The sequence below is a fragment of the Lepidothrix coronata genome, unplaced genomic scaffold (assembly GCF_001604755.1).
Source record: "Lepidothrix coronata isolate B3197 unplaced genomic scaffold, Lepidothrix_coronata-1.0 Scaffold18, whole genome shotgun sequence".
Classification (NCBI taxonomy): Eukaryota; Metazoa; Chordata; class Aves; order Passeriformes; family Pipridae; genus Lepidothrix; species Lepidothrix coronata.
Window position 1 is genome coordinate 90,909 of NW_016690198.1, and position 12,376 is coordinate 103,284.

Below are 12,376 nucleotides of genomic sequence, written 5' to 3' on the forward strand. Positions count from 1 at the left end.
TGTATATTTTAATTATTATTCATTTTACCAGTAGCCTTAAACCTGATTAAAGTAAGAGATATCCAGGTGATACGGTAGTCTTAATACCACTCAGCCACATTTCACATATGTAAAATTCTTCTTTCTTATAGGAGATTTTTAATGCTAATGTAAGTTATGACACTCTATCCACTTTTTAGGCCATTAATCATTTAACGTATTCTTTAACATCTACTTTCTGCAAATGAAATTAAAGGTAATGCACTTGTCTTATTCAGACTAAATGCTTAAAGAAAAATGGAGATGTCAGATTCAAATTACAGGATTTAAAATTTCAGTTTTACTACATAACACATATTTTAAGGTTTTGATTTCCCATAAAGAAAATGGGGATTTCTCTGACAAAGCCTGTAGGGATTACCATTCTTTATATTTTTAACATTTAAGTCAGAACTGTCAGGCTGCATCCCAGGTGATTCTCTATTCCCATCAGTCATGGCCTATAAAACTTTAAGGTTAAGTCAGGAATAGGCACTCTATACACAAAGTTTCACTAAATCCATGAGAAAAAGTCAAGTCTAACAGAAAGTTCAGGATGCAACTAGTTTAAATTTGCTCTGTGCACCTATTATTTTAGTGTTCTGCCATGGGAATGTAGAAAAACATAGAGATGAGCCTGACCTGGTGAGGACAAGACTCATAAAGAGTAGTTTAGCTGCTCTTGCTTTAAAAAATATAATTTTTAAAATGTCAGTACCCCATACTTCAGTATGAAACCTTCAGAGCACTGTAGAAGTAATTACATATCATAAAACTGCTGAGAGAAAGGATACTTTGCCAACCGTGCAAATCATCAAACTGAGTCACGAAGAGCTTAAAGGGGCTTTGCAGAGTGCACCCAGGACTTTGCTCCAGATATCAGGCACTGCAAAGACCTCCTTAGTATGTCTCTATATTGTCATGCAGCAGGAAGAAACACTGGACTTAGCTCTTATAATTTTGACTGCTCACTTTGAAATTCAGAAATGGCTTTAATCTTGGTTATTTTAGGGGCTGGTATGGATACATGATTTCCTCAGTCCTGTAATGTGCTGTCTTTCACACCCCAAAAAACAGAAAAGGTCAACAGAAACAGACATGTTTAGTGAGCCATATACAGATGTATATACTCTAACTCTTCAAAAAAAATAGGCCTTACCTCTCGCATCCACTCTCGAATAGTTTTTCCAACTTCTTGATGCCACACATTATGAACAGAGTCTGTCAACGCCACAGCAGTTACCTTATTTTTTACTTCTGCCTCTCGTTGAATCATCTGTTAAAAAATAATGGATTAAAATTCATCCTTTCTATTGAATAGAGTCTGCTTAGTCAGAGATAATGATCTTAAATTAAAAAAAGAAAGAGCAATACAGAATCAGTACTTGACATCACTTGTTTTAAAGTTTATACAAATCCTAACAGCTCCAGAAACACCTAATATTTTTGATAAAAGAAATAATACTAACTTTTAACTGACTGAACTATTCAGTCCTATTATTTTCCATGTGGCTTGACAATTCTAGGATTAAAGGCATCATAGTGAAAAAATGGAAGATTCCCTGAGGACACCTTTTACAAGCTTCTCCAAGTTCCTATTTCAGTGCTTCAGGGAAGCTGGTACCTGCGGTTCACTGTAAGCTACTCATGACTATCATCTACTAATTTTCAGTAGATTGCTGTAGTTTTTCTGATGTAGAATCTTACTTTGACCTGTTGTTTTTTTTTTTTTCTTTTTCTATCCAATTTGGCTATCTTGCACTCACACCATGGTCCCAAAATTCTTGGTGGTCTCTCTTATACATATGCTTACCCAGCTAACTCCAAAGCCTCTCAGTATTTTTAGGATATTAAAGAGCCTCTGTTGTTGTAAATGACGTTATGACTAAATAAGATCAGTTCTAAAATCAATTAAATGATTGCTGCAAATAACACCAGCGAACTAGTGAGATGCTGTGGAATTCAGCACTGCTCTGCAAGATAAAAGGGACAGGAAAAGAATAGTTTGATATCAAAGAGAGACAAAAAGGTTTTAATCTCCTGACATGAGTGACCCTAATTTGTAACACTGGATCAAAGAAAGCATAATAAATTATACTTATAACACCAGCATTTCGCAACAAGTGTCTTTATACTGCGTATGTATTAAAGTTAATTTTTTTTTAAGCTTCTTTTTGTATAAATGCAACACATACAACATTTCTAAAACCAGGCATTCTTTGTTCACGCTCTAGTAACTGCTTATCAGCATATAGGCTGTACCTCCGAACCCTCTGTTCCATGTCCTTGCCATAAGAGTGGGTCCAAATTCTTACCAGAAAATGAGTTCTTTGAAAGAGACCGTATCTAAAAAGACTTGTCAGCAATACACACCCAACTTGTTTTTAACCCTGCTGTACATCAAATAAGTTTTTGAAACACACTGTACGTACTAATACTCCTGTTCCAGTCCTGTGTATTCCAGCACTCACTTGGCTACACTGTCTTGTACAAAACACTGATTTAAACAGCAAAGGTGCAAAAATTTCACTGTTCTTGAAGCCCACATACCTACCAATTACTTGGAACTATTACATGCAGGGGGAAGCTTAAAATCATCACCTGCTCATAGTATTCTAGTATGACTTCTTCCATGAAGGGCTGGTATTCGGAAGCACTTCTAATGACCATCAAAGGGAAGAAATATGCTCTGCTTTGGGAAAGCAGTTTTTTCTCAAGCTATTGTGTCCTGCATTTCTGTTTCAAAAACTAGTCACCCAGTTCATCTAAGAAAATCACCTTTTTCTTCAAATCCCAAGAAGAAACAAATGTCCAGTTCCCATTTTCCTTTCTAGACTTAGCTCAGGTTTGCTATTCTCAGTTTCCCTAAGCACATGGAAGAACTGCCAGCCACTGATCAGCATCTCTTCCTACTCTTTCTTCACATGGTACACGTGGTTTTGGCTTTTCAGATCATATATGATATATAGGAAATAATACGCAATACCCAACATGCTCCTGGTGCTTGCCATTGAGCTTTGTGGATGCCTGCAGAATGGTATTCTCTTCATAAAGATCAGCAAAGAGACTGAGGCTGACAATGCGATGTTTTTTGATAACTCAGCCACAGTGCTAAGGTCAGGATAAGGTCTCACGGATGCAGCAGCCAAGAGGGATCGAAGGGATTAACTGAGCTTTAGTTACAGATTTCCTTACACCCAGCCCAGAAGAAATAAGTTTTGGTAGGCATCCATGCCCTTATGAATCAACTCAGAAAGAAAGAGACAAAAACAATACCTCAAGTAGGGAGAGGATCAAGGCTAAAACCTTCACTTAAACAACTAGTCTAATGTGTCCATCTTTAAGTGACACAGAAATGTCACAACAGAGCATGTCAAACCCAGGACACTTTAGCTTCTATCAGAACAGCTCAAGCTCCCTGCTACAACAGGACATTCACTGATAATAATAATCAAGGAGAACAGATCCAGGTTAAGCTCAAGAAGCAGACCCTCTTATCAGGGATGATAATTTATCTAGCAAGAAGATACAAGAAACCTATGTGCTTTTGGCCATAGATGCTTCAATACTCAGCAAATGCCATAGATTCAATGAATGGATACCTCACAGTTAAAACACACTTATCTTTTCTAAAACCAGTTTTGAATTAATATAAATTTAAAAAATTAAGTCAGTGGAATAAATTTGTTAGAGTAAAATACATTCACATTGAAAAACAACATAGCAGCCAGCCCATAACTACAGAGTTGTTCCAAATTCCAAGGGAAAGATGATATGGGATGCAAGATTTACAAGACTAATCTACTCCACGCAGCCTGTACAGTCTTTTGAGGTGGACATAATAAAACTGAAGATATTTAATAGACCACAGGCTACTAAAAATAACAAAAATTAGATATTTTTATTCAGAATAAATTTTTTTTTCTGAAACAAAGGCCTACAGATTTTGTCTGAAGTTTATTTTATGCCTTATACTCTTTGTACATCAGTGAATTTCATAGATGGGAATTTTTCACAACCCAAGAATTATCTAATTAATTAATTATTTAATTAATTATTTAGTTATTTTCAAATCTTAAATTATTCTTAGCTGAATAGATTTTGCAAGAAGACATTTCTCTTTGAATCCCTTCATTGGATGGTTTACAGCTTCACTCACTCTGTCATTACACTCCTTCTTCCAATAATTCTATTACTGCCAGAAGTAGGTAAGCTGGCATTTCTCTGTTGTGTAAACTGGTTCTCATGTATCACTCAACACACCATTCTGAGTCCTTTGGAATTTCCCAACCATTTTCTCTCTTTAGGCATCTCCATTTTACCTTTGCTCTTGAGTTCCTTCTTTGCAGTGATATTTAAGTTTGATTTTGTAACTTATTGAACATATATCAACACTATGTATTTCATTCCCTTAGAAGGACAAGTTGTAGACAAGGAAGCACAAGAGTGCTTTCGAAAGCACTCAAGCATCCTTTTGAAAGTCTTCTCTATGCCAGTGGTTGAAAATTTGTTCCTTCACTTTGGAAGGGAAAATGTCAATTATCTAGTTGCAGAAGTATTCAGCTCTAACAGTTATATATGCAAGAACTTGAAATTCCCTAAAAATGCACTCCTTAAACTATTACATAATAATTACTCATTTATTGGTCAATTTAATAAGTATTCTACTGCTAATCTGTCTGTAAAGTCAGAGAGCAATCCTCTGTAAGTTTATATTACACAGTTATCATAACTTTATAATGACAAAAGGATGATACTTTTATTATCTGTAGTGTATGTATATAAAACATAGCCTCATACATATAATACATACACAGTATATTTAGCATGTATATATAGCTGGCACAGATGATAAAATATACCTTTGGTATATATTTCATAGCATAACACCCTTGTCAAATGAAAGCATCAGTGCGCTAAAAGCAGACTCAGAAGCCTGATCCTGCAAACACAAAAATCTATGAATATCCCAGGTAGACTTTAGGTATATCGCCTGTCAGAGTAAATCCTTGCAGCATTGATTCCATATCCTTTATATCTATTCTAACAGGTATTTAAAACAGCTAAAAATTCAAAACTCTGGTAAAGGTAAAAGGAAGTTAAAATATTATTTTATTTTTACAGGCTCAGACAATCAAATCAACAACCATTACTTCATATTTGGGGAATACTTACTCTTCTGAGTTGCTTATAATTAGGAATGAGGAAAAATGGATTGAAAAATGAAGAAAAATGCGCCCAAATATTAATTCCCTTGAACTTTTGAAAAAACTTTCAGCTACTTACTCTGTCTTCCATTGCAATTTCAGTCATGGCATGTTGTTTACATGGAATACTCTGAGCTTTAGCAACCATGTTGACAGTAAGCATTTGCCTTGGAGCAATATAATTTTGATGCAAGTCCTCCACCACCTCTAGTTCCATCATAGTGGTTTGAGACTTTAAGATGTTTTGGCATCTGCAAACTGAATTCCTTTCACAGGAAACAACTGTGAAAGCCCCACTCCAAATAATCTCTGCAATTTCCAAAAGTGGAATGAGTTTGAGGTAGAAATTCTAGTGGATCAAAACAGCATCAGCTGGACATTGCAGTATTGTAAAAGCAATGGTAGATGGGAAGAGAGAAGAAATCACATGACAGGAATGGTGTGCAAGAGGGCAATTTTTACTTAGCACTTTCAAAAAGACTTGCAGATCCCTTCTTGGTAACTTCACATGCTCTCCTTGGAGACTGCTATGTGCCTGTGGTCTTCCAACATGCTCTTTAGCCCTCCTTTCACTCAGTCTCATACATATCAAGTGACTAGTCTGTCTGAGTGGCAGCACTGGAGCCCTTCCTCAGCTAGGAAAAATTCTTCACCAGGAAGTATGTAATTATGTATGTCTGTAGTTCAAGTTCGTTGGTCTGGGATTCCCAAGACCTTTCACTGCTTCCTGAACAGAATTCCTGAATTTCTGAAATAATGTCATGTTTTTAAAAGGGAATTAGATCCTCAAGCCCTCATAAAATATTATAATTAGGGATTAGAATTTCTGAGCAACTACACTTGAATAGCAAAAAGCCAAAATAATAAATAATACAAAGTTCCACTAGTTCTCATTTTCAATTAGCAACAACAATAAATTTTCCTAAATGAATTCACAGACATGATAAAATCCATGCTTGCAGTAGACAAAGCCTCTGATAAATAGTAGTTTTTAAACAGTGAGAGAAGACATCTGCACAGATACAACCAAAGAACAACCACAGACAAGTACTTTCTGATATTTTGTTCAAAGTTCTATTGGATGTTCCCTCTACAACGCTGATACTTTTCTACATCATTAAACCACACTCCAACAGTAATAATAACACATGAACATATTAGAACAGATTGCTTTAGAGCATCTGGAGTCTAGGACTCATCAAAGTTCACACTGTAAAACAATTTCTGTTGCAGAACTTCTACTGAAAATTTCCATGCACGCTTTACATTGGAGCTGTATGTTTTTAAAATTAATCATGACTAGAAAAATATTTAAATCTAAAATAACTCAAGATTAAAAAAAGTGTAGGTGTCATAAAAAAACCCTGACAACTGAAAAAACCTGTACACAAAATTCTTCTGGTAATATTTGTGAACAGTGTAAACAACATGCATGGCTCTCTCATACAAAAGCCTCAGGGCTCAGCTTCCTTAAATAATTATCTATTAATTATTATTATTTGTTAATTAAATAATAATGCAATTCCTCCGCTTCCCTTGACCCTAGTGTGTCACGACAGGGAACTTACTAAAGAAAAGCCTTTGAGGACCTGTAATAATGTGGAGAACACCAAGCTCCCAAACATGGGTGATTTAAGTGTGTGAGAGGGCTACAGGTAGGAATTTTGGCTCACCTTACAAACCTCTGCGCAATTTGTCCAGCAAAAACAAAGCATAACAATTCAACAGAAAGCCCATCACATAACCTAAACTGGTATGGTACCACAGCAGTAGAAATCTTTGAATGGGTCTGCTACATCTTGCCCACAACAAAGCAAACCAAACCAATCTGGTGGCAGAGGCACCCTGCACCATCTGGAACACAGAATATTAGCACTCCACAGATAATTTCCTTGCAGACCAAAATTAGGCAAGAGAGTTTGGTGAAGCTCTTCCCATCAAAAGCTCAGCTAAACAAAAGCTAATCCCATTTTTGCTGCATCTCAAGATATATCAGCAGTGAAGGTTGTTGACACATTAGCCTTTGCACTGCTGGAGAACTGCATTGATGGTCAGAAAAGGAAGTTTGGAGCAGGTGAGTCTACCTGGAGGCAGCCAGTTGGGACAACCTCCTGACAGCAGGAGTCTGCTGTCTCAGAATTGGAGATCTGAACTGGGGAAATCTCACTGACATGAAAATCAAGTTTTGAAGGGTTAACAGCTTCTACGTATCTCATCCAGGAAAAGAACATGAAGCCTAATCAGTGTAAGTGTTAATGTTCCTATGTTGCTGATAGGAGCAGGCAGCTGTTGGTTTGCCTCTAATATATGGAATAAACACCAGTCTGGTCTTAGGAATGTGGAGCTCCACAAGGGTCTGCTTAAGCTGCCAAGAAGCATCCAAAATTAGCATGTGCGATATTTGGCACAGCTAATGCTGAGGAGGATCTGATGCTCAAGGTGGGTTTTTTAAAGGTAGCTTGGGTATGTCATCATCATCATCATCATGGCTAGGCTTCGCGAACAAAGATTTGAGAAGGACTCTACCCATGCTTGCTGCAAACGCACTGATGGCTAAAAAGGCCAGTGTGAGATAGACAAGTCCGGTTGCAAAAGGCACAGCAGAAAGTCTCCTTAGGTGGTACTGGCAAGACACGGTTCTTTCTGCGTTGTCTTTTCTCCTCAAGAATGATTCTGCGTGTGTTCTCAAAAGAAGCAGCTGTGTTATAGATGGTGTGTCTCCATGTCTCCTGATTGGAGGCCAGAGTAGACCGGTTATGTTGATCAATATGGCCAAGACTGAGATATTGTTTCAGGGAGTCCTTATATCTCCTCTTGCGGCAGCCGGTGGCAAGTTTGCCATAGAGCAGGATCTTAGGGAGGCGGTGGTCCTTCATCCTGGAGACATGCCCTGCCCAGCACAGCTGTGTTCTCAGCAACATGGCCTCAATGCTTGTGACTGCTGCTTGTTCTAGAATAGACATATTAGTCACAAAATCTGACCAGTGAATGTTTAGGATTGTACGGAGACAGCATTGATGGAAGCGTTCTAAGAGTCATAGGTGGTGACGGTAAATGACCCATGATTCGGATCCATATAAAAGAGTAGACAGCACTATGGCTCTGTAAACACTGATCTTTTTACTTTTCTTCAAGTGTTTCTTACACTAAACTCTTTTATGGAGTTTTCCAAAAACACTATATGCCTTTGCTAACCTGTTGTCTATCTCTCCATCAATCTTACCATCTGAGGAGATGAGGCTGCCTAGGTAATTAAACTGCTGGACTGATTTGAGCTCTGATTGGCCAATGGTGATGTGGGGATGATGGAAGACTTCCTGAGGTGCGGGTTAGTAGAAAACTTCTGTCTTCTTCAAGCTGACTTCCAGCCCAAAAAGCTCAGCAGCCTCAGCAAAGCAGGATGTTAAACGCTGCAGAACTGCTTCTGTGTGGGCAACAAGGGCGGCGTCATCAGCATAAAGCAGCCTCCATACAAGATGATTTAAAGTCTTAGTGTGGGCCTTCAGTCGCCTCAGGTTGAATAGGCTTCCACTGGTACGATATCAGATGTAAATACTGTTTTCTTCATCGAGGTCTGCCGTGGCCCTTTGGAACATCATGCAGAAAAAGATTGTGAATAGAACTGGTGCAAGAACACAACCTTGTTTCACACCATCGGTTATTAGAAAGGGCTCAGAAAGTGCATTGCTGTATCTGACTTGGCTGTGCTGATCCTCATGAAGCAAAATGATAATTTTAAGGAACTTGGGGGGACAACCTAAACGTTCCAAAATCTGCCACAGACCTTTTCTGCTCACAGTATCAAAAGCTTTGGTGAAATCAACAAAAGTCACATAGAGACCTTTATTCTGTTCCCTACACTTCTCTTGCAGTTGTCTGAGAACAAATACCATGTCTGTGGTACTCCTGTTGGCTCTGAAACCACACTGGCTTTCAGGTAGAATTCCTTCTGCTATAGCGGGTATTAGTCTGTTCAAAAGTATTCTTGCCAGGATTTTGCTAGCAGTGGAGAGCAGAGTAATACCATGGTAATTTGAACAGTCTGATTTAATTCCTTTCTTCTTATACAAGGTGATGATGATGACTGCATCACGAAGGTCTGATGGTAGTTTGCCTAGTTCCCAGCAGCACACCACAAACTCGTGAAACTTAGCATGGAGTGCTTGGCCCCCATGTTTCCAGACTTCAGGTGGAATTCCATCAACCCCAGCTGCCTTGCCAGTTTTCACCTGCTGTATGGCCTTAAGAGTTTATCCCATAGTAGGGGCAATATCCAATTCATTTTTCACCGATTGTTGTGTAATGTACTGAATTGCTGAGTCTTGGACTACATGGTTGGTACTGAAAAGAGTCTGAAAGTGTTCAGACCATCAATTCAGAATGGAAATTTTATCTGTGAGAAGCATTTGGCCATCTGCACTGAGTAAAGGGCTTTGAACCTGGTGTGTAGGTCCATACACTGCTTTCAAAGCCTCATAGAATTCTCTGTCATCACCTGAATCTGCCCATAATTGGATCTTTTCTGCTAGATTGATCCACCACTTGTGCTGGGTGTCTCGAAGTTTCTGTTGCAGCTTGCTGCATGCAAGACGAAAGGCTGCTTTTCTTACATAATAAGATGGCTGAGCAAGGAGTGCTTGGTGAGCAGTTCTCTTCTTTACCAACAATTCCTGGATCTCTTGATTGTTTTCATCAAACCAGTTCTTGTTCTGCTTGAAGGAGAACCCTAAGGATTCTTCAGAGGACTGCAGGATGCAATTTTTAATATGTTGCCAAAGCGCTTCGGGAGAGGGATCTATGGAATGATCTTCCAGTCTAGTTTTAAGATTTACCTGGAATCTGTCTCTCACTGCGGCTGATTGGAGATTGTTAACTTGGAGTCTCCTCCTCGGAATACCATACCTTTTAGGTTTGAACTTAAAGTGGAAGTTAAGTTTACAGCGCACAAGCCGATGGTCTGTTTGACATTCTGCACTAGGCATCACGTGAGTATGATGAACATTGCAAACATCTCTCTGTCGCACCAAGACATAGTCAATGAACTGCCAGTGCTTAGATCTAGGATGCATCCAGGTTGTCTTCAAACTATCTTTCTGCTGAAAGATAGCGTTGGTGATTGTGAGCTTCTGCTCCGCACAAAACTCTAGCAGAAGTCGACCATTTTCGTTGCAGTTTCCAACAGCATGCTTGCCTAACACTTCTTTCCAGGCTTGAGTTCTTTCCTACTCTGGCATTGAAATCACCAAGGATTATGATCTTTTCATCTGCAGGAATCTTTTCGGTAAGGCAGCGCAGGTTGGTGTAGAATTTATCTTTTTCGGCATGGTCAGCTTGGAGAGTTGGGGCATATATACTAAAGAGGACAACGTGTTGCTTGTGTAGTGGGAGGCATAAGGAGATGATACAACTGGAATGACCTGCCAGCAAATTTTCAAGTTTAGAGACAATAGAGTTTTTAATCATGAAGCCAACTCCTGAAAGATAACTTTCAGTTCAGGGTTTATCTGAGTGTATAACTGGCACCATGTTCTCTAAGGCTGCCTTCCTCATGGAGACAAACTTCACTGATACCAGCAATGTCGATGTTAAGACGTGACAGTTCGTGAGCAGTTAGAGCAGAACGACACTCAGGGTGTCCACTATCCACAGCATCAAACATGGTTCTGATGTTCCAGCATGCAAGTGTCAATTTGAACACACCTTTAAAGGCAGGTGTATGCCTTTGTCTCTTTATCTTTATTCGACCACATCAGAAGATGCCCGTTGGTCTGCGGTTAACCAACTGGGTGAAGGGTGGAGATGAGCTTTGTTTAGGCCACCTTTTCTAGGCCCCTCTCCGAGTGGAGCAAGCAGTGCTTTCCTTGAAAAAGGCTGCTTGGTCATTCAGGATGCTGCTGAACAAGACTGTCATCTCCGGGGGCAGACTCAGGCAACCAATGTCCCGAACCTCCTGCATGCAGGGTTGGGTCTGCAGCTTCCAGTGCACCTTATCCCCTGCCATTTTGTCCCTTGTCTATCGCTACAGGGCTTTACAAATGTGGACATATCCTTTGAGCCTGTGCAATGGATTTTTTTTAGGTGAGGCACAGTATGCACAGAACTGGTCCCACCCTTTACTCCTAAGGTTCATCTGCCAGGGCCTGGCAAGTGAAGTCCTCAAAACATAGGTTTAATTAGAGTATCCTTCTCTTGGATGGATGGCCTTATATGGCTAAGCGAGCTCCGTCTGCCTGGGTTTGGAGTTAGAGTTGTCCTTCTCCTAGGATGACTGCCGGAAGGCTAGTGAGCCCATCCTACCCAGGGACACATTTTATCTGACCATTCAGTTTTGACCTGTCTGGCATGGGAGACCCTACTGGAGGCATATACCACCGCCAGCACAGCTCGCAACCTCATGAGGGCACACAAGCTTCTTCCCCACTAAAATGATTTGGATGAGCCTTTCTCTCCCTGCCTTCCCCCCCCAGCCTCCTACAGTCAAACCCAAAAACATTCCCTTGCCGTAAACACCCTTCCAAGATGTTATAATTTCAAAACAAACCATTCCTGGGCAGAAGCTGCAAGCGAGCCAAGCCCAGCATATCCCACCTTCACTGCAACAATGCTGGAACAGGGAGCAACCCTGACACACCCGCGGGGGGGGGGGCACACAGACAAGGGGTCCTCACACCCACCTGGGGCTCGGGCACTTCCCACAGCCCCAGCCCAGCCTAAACCCCTCCAATCCCCAGAAAAACCCCCTACCCACCCTAACCTTAACCTTCCCCACAGCGTGTCACCACAGGCCCCTCCCCGCATCCACCCGCGGCCCTCCAAATGGGACTGCCCTGCCCACTCTCCCACCAGTCTGGGGGTCCCACAGGCCCACCCATCCCTCTCCCTCAAACGGGATGTGCAGTATTTGGCACAGCTAATGCTGAGGAGCATCTGATGCTCAAGCTGGGTTGTTTAAAAGGTAGCTTGGGTACGTACACTACAGGAAAATCATGCTCGAACAATCCACATAGTTCACCAAACTATTTCATTTTGTACTCACAGTTAATTTGGATTTGGGTAGTGCAAGATGATGCAAGTGTGTGATCATGCCTAAAACTCTGGCACAGCAGAGGACCTTTGTTGCTCTGGATTTACAACACATCAGTGTAAGCAGC

At 40.3% G+C, this 12,376-nt stretch overlaps 1 protein-coding gene across 7 annotated transcripts in view; it reads right to left on the reverse strand.

Moving 5' to 3' along the window:
• Positions 1 to 12,376, reverse strand: part of FAM172A (family with sequence similarity 172 member A) — a 280,969-nt gene that overhangs the window by 80,336 nt on the left and 188,257 nt on the right. For all 7 annotated transcript variants that reach the window (XM_017807269.1, XM_017807270.1, XM_017807268.1 and 4 more), the window contains one exon: positions 1,178 to 1,294. In XM_017807269.1, the coding sequence (XP_017662758.1) occupies positions 1,178 to 1,294 (117 nt within the window). The remainder of the gene's footprint in view (positions 1 to 1,177; positions 1,295 to 12,376) is intronic.